The sequence below is a fragment of the Pithys albifrons genome, chromosome 2 (assembly GCF_047495875.1).
Source record: "Pithys albifrons albifrons isolate INPA30051 chromosome 2, PitAlb_v1, whole genome shotgun sequence".
Classification (NCBI taxonomy): domain Eukaryota; kingdom Metazoa; phylum Chordata; class Aves; order Passeriformes; family Thamnophilidae; genus Pithys; species Pithys albifrons.
The window spans coordinates 108,160,540-108,176,005 of NC_092459.1; the positions used below are offsets into that span (position 1 = coordinate 108,160,540).

At 43.0% G+C, this 15,466-nt stretch overlaps 2 protein-coding genes across 3 annotated transcripts in view; both read left to right on the forward strand.

The window, feature by feature from the left end:
* CHGB (chromogranin B) overlaps positions 1-15,466 on the forward strand; it is a 102,125-nt gene that overhangs the window by 42,884 nt on the left and 43,775 nt on the right. The gene's annotated exons all lie outside the window — the stretch shown is intronic.
* Positions 4,487-15,466, forward strand: part of SHLD1 (shieldin complex subunit 1) — a 32,418-nt gene continuing 21,438 nt past the window's right edge. The window contains exon 1 of the mRNA XM_071548083.1: positions 4,487-4,544. Within this exon, the coding sequence (XP_071404184.1) occupies positions 4,487-4,544 (58 nt within the window). The remainder of the gene's footprint in view (positions 4,545-15,466) is intronic.

The window sequence follows — 15,466 nt, forward strand, 5'->3', positions numbered from 1 at the left end:
AACAATGGAACAGATTGCCCAGAGAAATAATGGATGCCCCATCCCTGGAAACATGCAAGGTCAGGTTGGATGAGGCTCTGGGCAACCTGATCTAGTTGAAAATGTCCATGCTCATTGCAGGAAGCTGGGACTAGATTACCTTACCTAGTGCTCCAGGTGCTGCAGCTGAGGATTACTGTGCAGCCCATGATGCAGCCCATGGTGAGGCAGCTGTCCCCCTGCAGCCCATGGATATGCACAGTGGGACAGAGACCCATCTGCAGCCCATGGATATGCACAACGGGGCAGAGACCCATCTGCAGCCCATGGAGGAGCCCCACACCTGAGCAGGTGGATGCCTGAGAGATGGCTGTGACCCTGTGGGAATCCCATGCTGCAACAGGCTTTTTGCAGGACTTGCAGACCCGTGGGGAGATGAGCCCATGCTGAAGCAGGTTTCCTGGTTGTGACCCCATGGGGAACCCAACTGGAGCAGCCTGTGCCTGAAGGACTGACCCTGTGGAAAGGGACCCATAGTGGAGCAGTTCATGACGAACTGTAGCCTGTGGAAAGGACTCATGTTGGAGAAGTTTGTGGAGGACTGTCTCACATGGTGGGGACCTTGTGCTGGAGCAGGGGAAGGACTCCTCTCTCTGAGTAGGAAGCAGTGGCAGAAACATTTGATGAACTGACTTTCCGTAACCCCCATCCCCATCTCCCTGTGCTGCTGTAGGGGAGGAGGTAGAACCTGAGGAGGAGGAAGGGATGGGCAGAGTGTGTTTTTAGAATTTGGTTTACTTCTCAATTTCCCCAAGCTGAGTCTGTTTTGCCCATGATGGTAATCGGTGAGTGATCTCTCCCTGTACTTATTTCAACTCATCAACTTCCCGTTATATTTTCTCAGCCCTGTCCATTTGTGGAGGGGAGTGTGGCTTCGCAGAGCCATCTGGCATCCAGCCAGGGTCAAACCACTACACCATCAGTGCCAGGCAGTGGGACCTGTTGGGCACACAGGACATTGTTTGCCCACTAGTGGCACTGGGGTCTTCCTGTCTCACCTTGCCCGGTGACCATGGTATAAGAATCCCTGTGGGCCATTTCTTCCTGAGCTTTGTCTAAAGTGCCATTCCAGCTCAAGTTTTTAGTTCTCTCATCATATTCATCAGTGTTGGTCCATGGCTGTGACCTAATCTAATTCAGACTGTGGTAATGTCATTATGGTAATTGTTCCTAAGGTAGCTGTGAGGCAGTTTTGCACATGCTTATGCCAGTGCTGTTTTATCTTACCAGTGAGCATTAGCCATTTAAATAAGTAGAAATTAAATGTTGTAAATAAATGTCAAGAGTGCCTTCAGTGGATAAGAATGGACAAGAGTTTGTTCAATTCTCTATGAATAATTTTCCATTCTCTGAAGTGCAGATGTGGAGTCCTCTGAGATAGAAAATTATAGATTGGGAACAAAAGCCATTCAAGTATGTGTTTTACAGTGGAATAATAAACAAGTTTAGACCCTCTAAAGCCTGTGACTTTCAGCCATCATTTGTAACCACCACAATGCCATTAAATATTATGGGAGCAAAGAACAATTTCTAAGGTAGTACACAAAAACCTCAGGAGTTCGTACTGACCAAGAGTCAGTCTGTGAGAGTTCTTACAGACTGATAACAGGCTCAAATGGGGGTGTCTTTGGGGAGTCAGATGCAGCTGGCTCGGTAAAGCTGCAAAATACAGTGCAGATATGGCTGAAATGCTGATCCATGCTTGGGTTGCTTCCCTGGGCTTTCCCATTCTGTAAATATTTTTGTATCACATACACAGTGCAGAGTTTCTTCTGTGCTTGAAACTTCTTTTGTAGTCCCGCTCAGCTTTTTCAAAAACATGAGCTCTGTTCCTTGCTGTTTAAAGTCATCAGTGGAGGTGGATCTGTCCTGGAGCAACTGGATGCTAGATGTCGTGCTTCTGGAGTGTTTACTGGGTAGTTCCCTGTAAAACAAAACCCAAAAAGTTCACTCAGGATGGCTGCCTTTGCTAAACTGAACTCCCATCTGAAACAAATTAATCTTTAAATTGTTTTTATTTGGGCTCCAAAATTTTCAGGCAAAGACTGTGTTAATAGGTCTGTGTGGCACCTGCGTAGCCAGCGTGGAAGCCATGGCCTGGGATAATATTTCACCAGATGAATATCATTCCTTGTCTAGTCCCTCAAGAGCTTGATTCCAAAATGCATAGATGCCCATGAAACCAATTTCACACACTGGTGCTGATGCTCTTACACTTTTCTGTGTGTGGCTGCAAGGGCCGTACCAAATGCTGCAAGCAGTGGGGTCTGGAGTGCCACAGCACAAGCCTCTGGTTTGTTACAGGCAGGGAGACACGGGTTAGAGATTCTTATTTTCCTCTGACAGTTATTTTAGTGCAGAGCTGTAGTGGAAATTCTTTGAGTTCTTCTGTGAAAGAGATAAATGTCTTGTTTGGATTTATCAGTGCCATCCTGCCCAGGGACTACTTTTGCCACCTGCTTCTTACTCAGGTGCTGGCTTTGAGCAAGCAGTGGGAGCCATTTCCTTTGCACAATTGGAACTGAAAGCACAAGCTGCTCTTGCAGAGAACCTCATCTGCTTCATTGCCTAACTCTACTCACTGCCTTTAGCATTATGATGGCTCTGTGCAAAGGTGCTGAAGTGCCAGTAGAAAGGACATAGGTTGAATGAAAGTACAGGATTCAGCAAAGGGAGAGAGGAAATTAAACTGTCAGTGGGGTTGAGGTAGAGGCCAGGAATCAGGTACAAAATGGGTTTTGTTGTTTATTCATTAGGTCATATGTTTAGGTTAATTCTGTCATTATTTTGAAGCTGAGGAGCTGTAGGAGCAATCCCTGATGTAAATGTGGTGCTGGAAGGGTGTTATGGGTTTGGCCAGGTGGGCCTAAATTTAGGTTTTAAAGTTCAGCTAGGCCTGGGATTGTCAGCTGATTTTAGCTGGGCTGAGCTAGCTAACAGCTGACTTCTTCCAGCCAGTAATATTGTATTCCATACCATACTACATCATCTCAAAGGGTGTAAAATCCAGTGTGTGGGAGTGGCTTGGTCAGTTTCACCATGACTGGAGCACAGAGAAGACGTGCTGCAGTTGCTCTCATCTGCTAGGCCCTGCTCCTGCTGCCACTACTTGCATTTTTTTGGAGTTCAGGGAAGTAGAAATATTTTGTTGTTATACCTTCTCTTTCTTGCAGGGTGTCTCTTAGAGTCCAGTAAACTAGTACTTATAGATTTAGTGTAATACACTTTGTATTAATTGGGGACTGGGAGGTTATTCCTTGTTATATCTATGTAACTTGTGTAAGTGTGTGTTATATTGTAGTTTTAATTTTCTCTTTTCTGTATAAATACATATAGTTAGTTTCAGCGTAAACCTGGTTTGAGAGGTTTTTTTTCCTCTCCCTCTTCTTTTTCCCTTGGCTGGTTGGTGGGGGGAGGAACACTTCTTCTCTGTCTTGGACACTTGGTGTTTTGCCAGCTCAATCCAAGACAAAGGGTCTGGGAAGATGGATAGCCATGACATCTCCATTGATGTAGAGAATATTTTGCATGTGTGTGGGAGCTGAGCAGCATTCCCTTGTTACCTGTCACCTTGGATTACCATGTTAACTTCAATACATTTCCTCTTTTTCTGGCAAATTACATTTTTATATGCTGAATTCCTGGATAACCTTCCATAGATGTACTTCTTACCATTGAAAAGTGATTATTGATTAGTGTGTTCATGTTGTTTGGGTCCAGGTATCCCTAAGGTGTTTCACCAAGCAGTGTGCAGAGGGCTGGGAGAATGTTCTCTGCCTTCCTGGTGCAGTGGTGAATTGGGGTGCACTTGTGTGCAATACAAGATGACAATTACTGTTTTTTCTCTCAGGCTTCTTTTCAGACTCTGCTAGAGAGCTGTTCTACAGGAAGACATTTTCCTTCTCTGCTATGTTCTTTTCCAACTTTGAGAATCTCTCTTCGGAGATTCATAGGAGAGTATTTCATGAAATTACCCTTTTTTGCAACACTAGAGCTTTGACAGTGTATCCCCATGATCTGATGCAGAACCTCTGACACCTAAGAACAGGTCCTGGAGATGAACATGTGGATTGGGAGATGCCCCTTTCCCACAGCTGGTCCCCTTCCTCTCCTGATGTGAAATCCAGCAAATGTTCCATCCCTTGCAATGCTGTGTTGCTGTAAGAGTTTAGTTGGGGGTTTTTTGTGCTGTTGTGTGTCTAAACAAGGATAATATGAACAAGATTTCAATGTATCTGTGTACACTTAGTTCTTTATGTGTTTGAAACACTGAGAGGCAAAGAAGTTCATTTTACTACTGTGGAGGAAAGGGTTTGGTTTCCTTAGGAAAAAAAAAAGAACATGAAACCTTTAGGATGTGGTTTTAGCTTTAAAACCATGCAAGAAGTTTGCATTAAAAGATTCACAGACTTGAGAGTTATACAAGGGGCAAAGACCACACAGGAGAATGGGAACACAACCGGTTTGGACTATAGCTCCTGCGGACTGTGCTACAGAGTGTCCAGGTTAGACTTGTAACATTTTTCATTCTACTTTTAAGGAAGAAAAGCATCTTTTGTAGGAAACAATTTCAGTGAAACTTCCAATTTTCCTTAACAACTGGAGAAAAGAAGCTACAAAGCAATCCTAAGGCCTGTAAGCCAGGCTAATTTTTATTAAAAAGTGCTACAATAATACAGTAACAATAGTTGTGAAACAGTAGTTGTGGGTATGAATGGTTCCATTTACTTTGGAGAGCAAGAACTGCTGTACAGCTGAAATGCCTCCACAAAATTCTTTATTTTTTCTTGAGGAGAAATGGAAGTATGTGCCATGAATCCTTAAGAAATTGAAATAACTGGAAAGCTGCATAGGGGTGTGGCTGTTCTTTCACCTAGAGACTTGTTCATGACATCTTTTTGTCAATGTTAGCTTTTGTGTGGTACTCCCAAAGTGTTGGCTCCTTTCTTGTATAATAAAGTTGCTGTTTGCATCGTGGTTCTTGTTGTAGTGCAGATAATGCAAAAGTGACCCAAAATGCAAATGCTGCGTATCTGTGTTGAGCAGCTATCAAGTGGCAAAAGATGAAATGCCTCTGATAACATCCTTATGTAACACCAGCTATAGCCTTCCCTGCTGTCTGCAGAGCGTGCCTTGGTGTCTCATCTCCATCACTTATGTGTGGGTGGTAAAGATCTGCGAAAATGGCTTGAAGAATGACAATTTAAATCATGAAGGATGTCAGGCTAGGGCAGAATAATGAAAAAAGACATCTTGACTTGGAAAGCAGTGCTGAGGCTACCCTGTGCCAGCCTGCCAGGATATTTCGTCAGTAGCCCGGTGCTGTGTGGGGCACCCAGGTTAGCATAAGCATTTTGGGAAGCAGTACAGTTGCACTGGCCTGAAATGCAGCTGTACAGAAGGCAGAGAACCCAGGTAAACAGTGGTACAGAGCTTCCAATAGACTCAGAGCTTCACACATTTTTTCAGATGCTCTGGGCATATCACCTCCAATCCAGTTGGGAGTGGTGCTTGTAGTTCAGAGGGTGATTTGATGCTCTGGTTATGGAGACCACATAAATAAGAAATGTCACTCCTCAGGTCTCTTTAAAAACTCTTGGGTTTGTGTTAGTTCTTTTAAATATACTGGTTTGCTGTCAGTGGCTTTCATTTCTGCCTGATTTTCTTGAGTGTATGCCTCATATTTCACCTGTCCTGCATCAGCAATCGCTGCTTGCACTGAGCAACTTTGCTCTCTGGTTCAGTCCCTGGAAAGACGGCTATTTGCATCATGCCACACCTTGGAGTGTGTTTATGGGAGGGTGTTCTTCCCACTCTAACAGTGCTTTTATGTAATTTGTCATAGTTACTCCTAAAAACAGCCCCCTGGAGGTTAAGTAATCAGAGAATGTTCTTTTATTGCCAGTTTACAGGGATATCTTATGGAAGCAACATGTGCTAGAGCACTGTGTGCTGAACTCCGGGTGTTGCTTGAGCATTTCTGAGTGTTGCTGAACTAAAGTATATGAGCCTGTATGAAGTACCTACATGGCCTAAGCAGTACAGTGTTTTTACAGTAATGAAGGATGTTCCTTCATTACTCTATTAGCAAGATTTTTCCCTTTTTTTTCCTAGTCTGATTTTAAATGTATGGGCTTTGTCTGGTATTTTATCAGATTCACTTCTCCTGATACACCAAACACCCTGGAGGACCCCTCAGAGTGCTAATTTTGGGGCATCTTTTACACCAGTGATCATTTATGCACAGTCTGACTTTTTTGTTTTCACTGGGAAGCTTTCACAACACTTACTTCTTTGTCATGCAAATGTTTTTTCAGATGTAGAGTGTGACTATGTGGTAGAAAAATCATCTAGAGTTTATTCTGCCTAAGAGACTCTGCACTGGCAGTTGAAGTGCTGCAACAGAAAACAAGTTACATCTGCCCTGATTGCTGTGGTTTCTTACTGTTTATGATTTTATTCCCTGTCTTTGAAGCTCCCTTAGGTGCTGCTGTGAACTGGCAACAGAAAAATACATTTCGGGGAATCCTCTGTGCCTAATGGCGGGGAGGAGGACAAAGAAGTTAAATGAGAAACTGTATTCCTTACTGTGCTCCCAGGACTCTGCTTAGTGTAGAGGCCAGACTTGCTGCTGTGGGAGGATGCAAATTGTTCCTATCCAGTTTTGCTGTGGCAGATTGGGAGTAAAGTGAACAGGAGGCTGTGGGCAGGGATGCTTTTGTTTCATGTGCAGGAGTGGGTGGGTGCCACTTAGGGTGGATCTAGTGCCTGGAGGTTTGCAGGGGATGCTCCATAGCTGTGCTGACAAGGTAGGACATAGCACTGCTGCTTGAACAGCCATTACTGTCTTCTGACTAGAGGTCCTTTCTCTCTTCAGTGACGTGGCCTGGATTAATCCCAGGATTGTGGGGATTAACATTAATTGTTTAACATCTTTACTGATGATTTAGATGAGGGGATTGAGTCCATCATTAGCAAGTTTGCAGATGACACCAAGCTGGGAGGGAGTGTCGACCTGCTGGAAGGAAGGAGAGCACTGCAGAGGGACCTTGATAGGCTTGAGAGATGGGCTGATTCCAGTGGGATGAGGTTTAACAAGGCCAAGTGCCGGGTCCTGCACTTTGGCCACAACAACCCCCTGCAGTGCTACAGGCTGGGCAGAGAGTGGCTGGAGAGCAGCCAGGCAGAAAGGGACCTGGGGGTACTAATGGACAGGAAGCTCAACATGAGCCAACAGTGTGCCCAGGTGGCCAAGAAGGCCAGTGGGATCCTGGCCTGTATCAAAAATAGTGTGGCCAGCAGGACCAGGGCAGTGATCCTTCCCCTGTACTCTGCGTTGGTGAGGCCACACCTTGAGTATTGTGTTCAATTCAGGGCCCCTCAGTTCAGGAAAGATCTTGAGGTGCTAGAGCAGGTCCAGAGAAGCAACAAGGCTGGTGAAGGGACTGGAGCACAAGTCCTGTGGGGAGAGGCTGAGGGAGCTGGGATTGTTTAGCCTGGAGAAGAGGAGGCTCAGAGGTGACCTCAGCACTGTCTACAACTACCTAAAGGGAAGTTATAGCCAGGTGGGGAATTGGTCTCTTCTCCCAGGCAACCAACAGTAGGACGAGAGGGCATGGGCTTAAGCTGTGCCAGGGGAGGTTTAGGTTGGATATCAGGAAGAAGTTCTTTACAGAGAGAGTAGTCAGGCATTGGAATGGCCTGCCCAGGGAGGTGGTGGGTTCTCTGACTCTTGAGATTTTTAAGGTGAGACTGGACGTGGCACTGAGTGCCATGATCTAGTAATCAAAGTGGGGTTGGATTAAGGGTTGGACTTGATCTCAGAGGTGTCTTCCAACCCAACTGATTCTATGAATCTGTGATTCTGTGATCATTGTGGAGTTTTTTTTGTATTTGTGTGTAGTTACTTAGTCCCTGTCTTTACATTCACATGCTGCTCTCAGTGTCTCCTTGCTTTGCCTCTGTAACATCTGGCTTGTACCACACTACATGGATTGAGTTGAGCTGAAATATTCCTAAATCTCGCAGTTCAGACTCCTATTACCACTTGTATGTGGGGCATCTGGCTCTAGTTCTCTGTGTCTTAATTCGGGCCTCTAAATTGTTTTTTGCCTCTTTCTCTCATTTACTTCACTGAGCTCACTGATGTGCAGCTGATGATGCTGCAGCATAAAAGCCTAAGAAATAGTGACTCATAACCCTTTACAAAATGCAGCACACTCTGTCATTCACAACATTCTTTTCAAACAATACCACACAAGCCAGTGATTCAGTGTGGCTTATGGTACATGAAGTTTTGTCCTGGAGCCCTCCTGCATCTGATTTCTGCCTTCATTTCATGGATTTAACAACCCTCTCCCTCCCCCCCCTTCCTCCTTTGTGTTGTGTGCTATAGATTTCATAGTGACTGAGCCTCTTGGCTGACGCATGCCATGTATATTGCTATAAAATGCCCTGCACAGACAGATGGAATGCTGTCAGGATGAGCAGTGTCTCTGCGTTCACAGCAAGCCCCCACACGCAGAGCGTATATGGTTATTTATTGCCATAATAAGCACTGGCAAGCAAATGACAGTATTTTGTGCTTTGTGCTGCTTGCTGTTCTTTTCAGCCTGTTGAGGGATTTCTAGCTATGCTCTGTTTATGTTTGTTCTGGGTAGAGGTGGAAGCAAATGGCAGCTTGAGTTTTGGAAATTGGCTGTATTTTATAAACATAACACTGCCTATGTTGCAGACATTCTTTTATTCCACAAATTATTTGGTTTTGTCTAGAAAGTAAGCCCTTTGCATTCCTGCCTTCCATAAGTGCCAACTGACTGTTTTATACATGTCTGAGCAATAATATGATGCATGTTAGTGTTAAAGGTGGTCCCAGCTTTGTACAGACTCTGATCCCTGACAGGAAAAGTTTTAGAATTTTGGATTGTTTTGGGAGGGATTTTGTGCATATTTTTGTTGTTGTTTTTTAGCTTGTTTGTGTGTATGTTTGTCTATTTGTTTTTTAATCTGAAAGGATAAGACAAAAAGAACTAGAAAAAAGTAAGAATGGAAAAACAGACGAGTACTCTATAATGTCTTTTAGATGAATGGAGGCTTTGGTGCTTCTGTAGTGGGCTATTTTATGTGTGCACTTCTATCTCATAAAATTACGCAACACTTTTTTCCTTGGTTTTTTTTTTAAATTAAATTTAAATCCACAAAACTGTAATGATCTTGAGAGGAATCTGAAAGTTGGTTCTTTGTATGTTGGAAGACAAGAAAAAGTAAAGGTAATAGAATCAAAAGCAAGCACTTTTTACACAGCAGGTAATTAGATTGTGAAACTCAGTGCAACAGGAAATCCTTGAGGCCAAGAGCTCAGCAGTATCAAGAAAGGGGACTTCTCACTGATTTGCATAGCAAGAGCAAGCTAAGTCAATACTTCTGACTGATACAAATGTTGCTGAAATATTGAATACATAGGATGGTGTTTCAAGGCTTGTGCCAATCACTGTCTAATTTCAAGTGTCAGGTCACACCTGTCAGATCCTTGTTACAACAGTGCCACCTGAAACAGACCACAGGTGGAGGGGAGATACTAGACTAGATACACTTCTGATCTGATCCTGCCTGGCACCTCCTTCCTTTCCCCTTTAGAGAAGAGTATTCCCATTCTGCAGATGGCAAAGCTGATACCACTGCTTTAATATGTTCAACTCTTGCCTTCACTGGTCTGTACCTCTTAAGTACTGTTACTTGAAAATAAATCCTTGGATAACATGCCCAAAAGCAGAAGGGGATTGTTGGAATAGAGAAGCAGCAAATGCAGAGTTGGAGGAGAGGACACACTTTTTTAGGGTCCACAGCTTCGATTATATTCATGTATCAGTAAATTTTACAGTGGTATTTTATTTTGTTACTGAGTAACCCACAGAGAGCATACATCAAAAATACAGTAACTTGTACAGACCCAAGGAATGCTCATCCTTAATATGCTGACGTGGTGCCTAGCTCAAATGCTTCTGTATTCATGATAAAACTTATTTGGCATTCAATGATTTAGATAGTTATTATCTATAATGATTGCAGAGAAATATGTCATCTCTATTCCTGGTCATGGTGCAGCACAAGTGGGATCTGTTTCATGGTATCTTACATTTCAGGAGCAATTTCTTGAAGGCATGAACTTTCTGCTGAAATGCTGAGTTGAAACAGAACCTGATTTACAGAGGTGCCATCTGCAATCCCAGCTGAATTTAACATTGCTCTACATTCTTGCTTCTCTGGATGTCTAATGAGGTTATTTCTAGGTTAATTTTTCTCCTGGTGCAGTCTTAATTAAAATATAATGAAGGCAACAGAAGTTGCAAAATAAAATAACTTGAGAAGATCCATTTCATGCTGCAGCAGTGCTTTGTGATAGGATGTTTATTATTGCTGCTAATTATTATTTTATATGAGGCACTAGTCTAATAGCATTTGTGTGTGTGTGAATCATCTGCAGAGCCTGTGACAGCATTCCAGTAGTGGACTCAGCAACAGTGGCTGAGACCCTGGGTTTGCACCAGTGGGTTTCGTTCCTGTGTTGGATTGAATAGAAGGAAATATTATGTTTCTTTAGCCCAGGAATCATAGAATATAAAGGGGAATATGTTTGCATTGTTAAGAAATCACATATTGTGATTAGCTTTCAACAGTCCACTGATAGCAAATGCAGAAAGTGATTTATTTCTGATGAGGCTCGAGCTGTAATTGATTTTATTTTAAGGAGAGGAATCATTCTTTTGCAGAAATTAAAAGCAAAAATGAGGTTTCTAATTGGATCTGATGTTCACAATGTAAGCATCATGCTCCATAATTGGCAAGTGTGAAATGCATACCCACCAGGATGAGGTAGACCATGTGGTGAAGGAGGGCCAACATGCCTTGTTGGAAAATGAGGTTCTACACACAGCACTGGGTTTGCCTGTGCTGTTCCCACATAAATGCACAACATATTCAATCACTAAAGGAAACAATAAATACACGGCGGAGGAACTGGACACCACGCACAGATCATTGTGATCGAGTGAATGCCAATTTATTACACACCACATACAGTATAGAGTTAAACCTCTATTCTATTGGTTAAATTGAACCTCACACCATATAGCTGCAAATCCCCATTGGTTATAACCCATATCTCACAAGTCCAGTGTTTTGGAGAACTTATCCTACATGTTTGCAAGAACATCTCTGGTGTGCTGTGAGAAACCTGAGGAGTTCTCTGAGAGACCTCTGAGGAGTTGCCAACTCCTCCAAACAGCTGTGACTTTGTTTATTCTTAGCTGCTTTCAGTCTCACAGGGTCTTCTATAGATCAGAATTGCTCTCACTTGATTTTTCTGTACCTACAAGTCACTTAAATTCCTCATGACTTCTCTCACATTAACAATACCTGGCAATAAAATATTTGTAGATGAACCTTCATGTTCTGTTCTGGATTAGTTGACTGCTGTCTCTACAGCATGCTGAAGAGCTGGTCACAGAATGAGGAGGTATAAAACCTAATGGTATCTTTCAGGGAGTAATCTCTCTTTAAAAAGTGCATGTGGCTGCTTTTAATACTTCAGTCTAGAAACCTGCTTTTTTACATCCTTAGTTTGCCAAAATCTTCCCCCCTCTAGCAGACAACAGAACCCTGTATTGTTTCTAAATGCCAGTGTCAACTGTGTTTGTGTTGAAGTGTTGAAGCCAGTGCTTTCTGGGATTATACTGATGCTTTCCACATTCAATCCTCCTCTTAAGTAAACAAACAAACCAGTTTAACCACTTCTAAAACGATTTCAGAAGGAAATCCTTCAGAGAGGATCTGGCACGAGTCTGTCCTGCCAGTTTACCTTTTCTCAGCTGTACACTGCAACCAGAATTTGCCTTTTTAAACTGGTACTAAATGAATATGTGGTGATCAAACTTAGCCAAATGCTCTTTGCAGCTAAGCCATGGAAAGAAATGCGTTATTACAGGGCTATACTACTGCAGCTAGAGGAAAATTTAGCCTCCTTAGAAATACTACAATTCTACATACCACAAGTTCCTGTGGGATCTTGGAGTAGGTATTACTAAGACCAGAATGATCCCAAAACAGTGGGGTGGTCAAATTTGAGAGAAGACAGGAGTCTTGCTTTGGTTCAGCAGCCTTGCTGAAGATATTCACTCTGAACCTTCCAAGCTTTTTGAAGCACTGCCAGGCAGTACTGGGCCTTCCTTTTCTCCTCACCTCTCAAACAGACCTCCATAACTTAGCCAGCAAGTTGATTATTGCATGAATAATCATCAGGCTTCACTGCTCTTTTGGAAGCTGTTACATCTGGTTACGTGTCTGGGGTTTTCCTTTAGCAAAACGCTGTTCATTGCCAATCTGGAAAGAATTGTTTTGTCTCTGAGGAGCAAGTGTGTTCCTCTGGATTTTATTTCTCTATATGGATTTTATTTCTCTATATTTCTCTTTCTCACCACAGCATCCCTAACTGCTCTTGCTTTAATGACTAATGAAGTGACAGAAGTGGCCTGTTGCATGAAACTGAGGGGGAGAGTTTGGATATCTGAATATCTGTGTGCCTTGGCTCCACTATTGTGTTCCACCTGTAATAAAAGAAGGGAGTAAGTAATGAAGCAGAACCAGGACCCATTGTCTTCAGTGGTGTAGAGACCAGACAAGGACCTGAACTTTGGGTGAGCACTGCAGGTTCCCACTGTTCTGCTTGCACAGCTCACTGCTGTACACCCTACCCACCAGCCTTTCTCTCTCTGCACCTCTGCTGCCCACACAAGGAGTAATGCTGTGACAACAAACACTCCCAGGACTATAAAGTGCATATACCTGGGAAGATGAATATATCAACAATCAGCTCAACACTCCAGTCGCTCATCTGCCTAGGATGCTTTACTTGGAGTCCAGTTGTTGTGGAATAATGCTCGTGAAAGGGCACATTGCCCTTACATGTGGCAGTTTTCTTTGATAGGAAGGTTGCAACAGTGAATGGACAAAGAGATGGTGTGCTAAGTAGCACCTTTTGGTCTCTGTTTCCTTTTCTCATGGTTAAATCAAGACCATGGATCTGAGTGATGCTTGGTCTTGTCTAGGTTGTTGCCATTAGTGCTTGTTGTCACAGAACATAACTAACTAGGCAAGAGCTAAACTACTTAGGGGCCTTAAATGGTATCTAGAACTATATGTGGTTGGTGATAACTCACTAACACTTTAATGTAGTCATCCCTACCTTCTTGCTGCTGTTAGTAACCTTGAGAGAGGTTAATGCTGTCAGCTCTGAATCTTTTAGATCATCATCTATGTGACCATGCATGATTTAGCTCTTGCTTTGTCTTTTTCTGTAACACCTCAACCAGAATCATCTTTGTTTTATCTCAGTGTTTGTGGGAACATCTCTGGTCTCATTAACATTCACGTGAATATGCCCTAAAGCTCAGTGCAGTCTTTAAAACACCAAAACAAAGTTTGTTTTGGTGCATGTTAAGTCCTGCTTAAAGGCAAAAAAGTGAGTCAAAGGAAAGGAAATAAACCATCTGTTATACCTCAGCCCTACCTTGATACAAAGAGCTCTCCTGGGGCTGGTGACATACAACAGGTGACATCCTAGGGGGGGTGTGCGTCGAAAGGAGAGCATGGAAACCATTACTGATTGCTTTATTTTGTGTGGTGTGTTACTCTGTGGATACCTCCTGAAGTCATATTGCTCAGTGCCCATATCCACTTGGCGTGGATGGTATCGTTAATTTGAGTAAATAAAACCTACTGCCCTTTTTTGGTCTGTGCAGAGCTGCAGACACAAAGTGCACTGCAGATGAGGGCTGGTGGAGGGGCATGGCTACGGATGCTGGGAAAAGAGTTCAAGCCTTGCTCTGCTCAGCAGTGATCTGGGAAACAGCATTGGGATGGTTAATATGGGGATGTTGGCATCTCTCGCTAAACACTTTTTCAAGTCTGTGGATTTAGAATATTACAGAATATTATTACCTAGATGTTCTGCTCTTGGGGTGATATTGCAGAATGAAACTGCACTTTAGCTGTAAGAATTTTAATAAAATAATTCCTACCTTGTTTCCTGGCAAAAAACTTTTCAAATATTCTCCCTTTCATATGTGCTCAGTAATCTGTTGTAATCTGTTCATCTGTTTTCATAATATTTTTAATATTTTTACAAAGCTGGGGAGTGTTTGGGGTTCTTTTTAAAGGAAATTAAACTGTTTTCAGCTAAGGGCCTTTCATTAGACTTGGTCTCTGTGTCTGGCATCAGGAGCTCCTGATACTGGGCTGTAATTGAGTTTTGCATTCTGTCTGAGCAGAGTTCATCTCAAAACCTAACATCTGAGGGGAAAAGAAGTAACTTGGCAGATGGTCTTCATAAAACAAAGGCAGATTAAATCTGGAGCTGTCACAGAATTGCTCTTAACAGATGCATCTGCTGCAGAATAATTACATCTCTTGAGCCCAGTAAGTTAATCAATGTCTTTCTTTTTTGTCTGCAGTGGAAACAATTAAAAGCTCATTTCCTGTTTTTTAGGTAAACTCACAAATTCTCTGATTTTCAGAGGTAATTAGATTTGTTTTGATGTGTATCACAGACCAGTGTGTTTGTGTTGGACAACTAGCTGTCTGTAATATAATTTACCTGTTGCCAGGATGTAATTTCTTTTCAATCACCTTTTAACTTGAGATGTTTTTTTGCTAAAGAGTGCAAAATCATTCTGTCTCCTTTATTTTGTAAATTGCATTTCAAATGCTTAGGGCCGTTATTTGCATTTATTTCAAATTTTCTTTAAATTAATCTTCTGCAACATGAGGAAAAAAATCCTGTAATGTAGTTGAGAAAATAAACACTGCTACAACCTTAGTTGTAGTCTATGAAAATCTGTGTTGGGAGTCTGATCTCTCAAACACAGTGAGATGTGGGACTGGGTAAGTGCTGGCAGGTAGAGAGCACCACACTGAGAGGGACAGTGGATGTTGGAAAGCAGCTACTGATGTTGCCATCTACCTTCTAGAACACATCTGAAATTCCACCAGACTTCCACTGTGGGATTTCCAGCAGAGATTTTACTCAGTGTGATTTGCCAAGTCCGTCAGTACTGCTCAGTGCAACGCTGTGGGTTCAGGGGGGGATAAATCCCACCCCTCCATGCTGAAGTTCCATGAGCAGGGTAGACAGTGGCAGACTGGAGAGTGTGCTGCTCTGCTTGTGGCCCTGAGCAGCAGAACCTGCATCTTCCCTGGGATCAAGACTACCAGGGAGCACAGGGATGGTGCTGTGGTGCACGTGTTTGGGGCACTGGAGGCTCCCTTGGATCCTGGACCAGGCAAGCATCACACCTCATGTGCATGGGCTGGTTTAACCATGGGAAGGAACAGTCAATACACCCCTGAGCTCGCAGTGTGAATGCTGCTACAG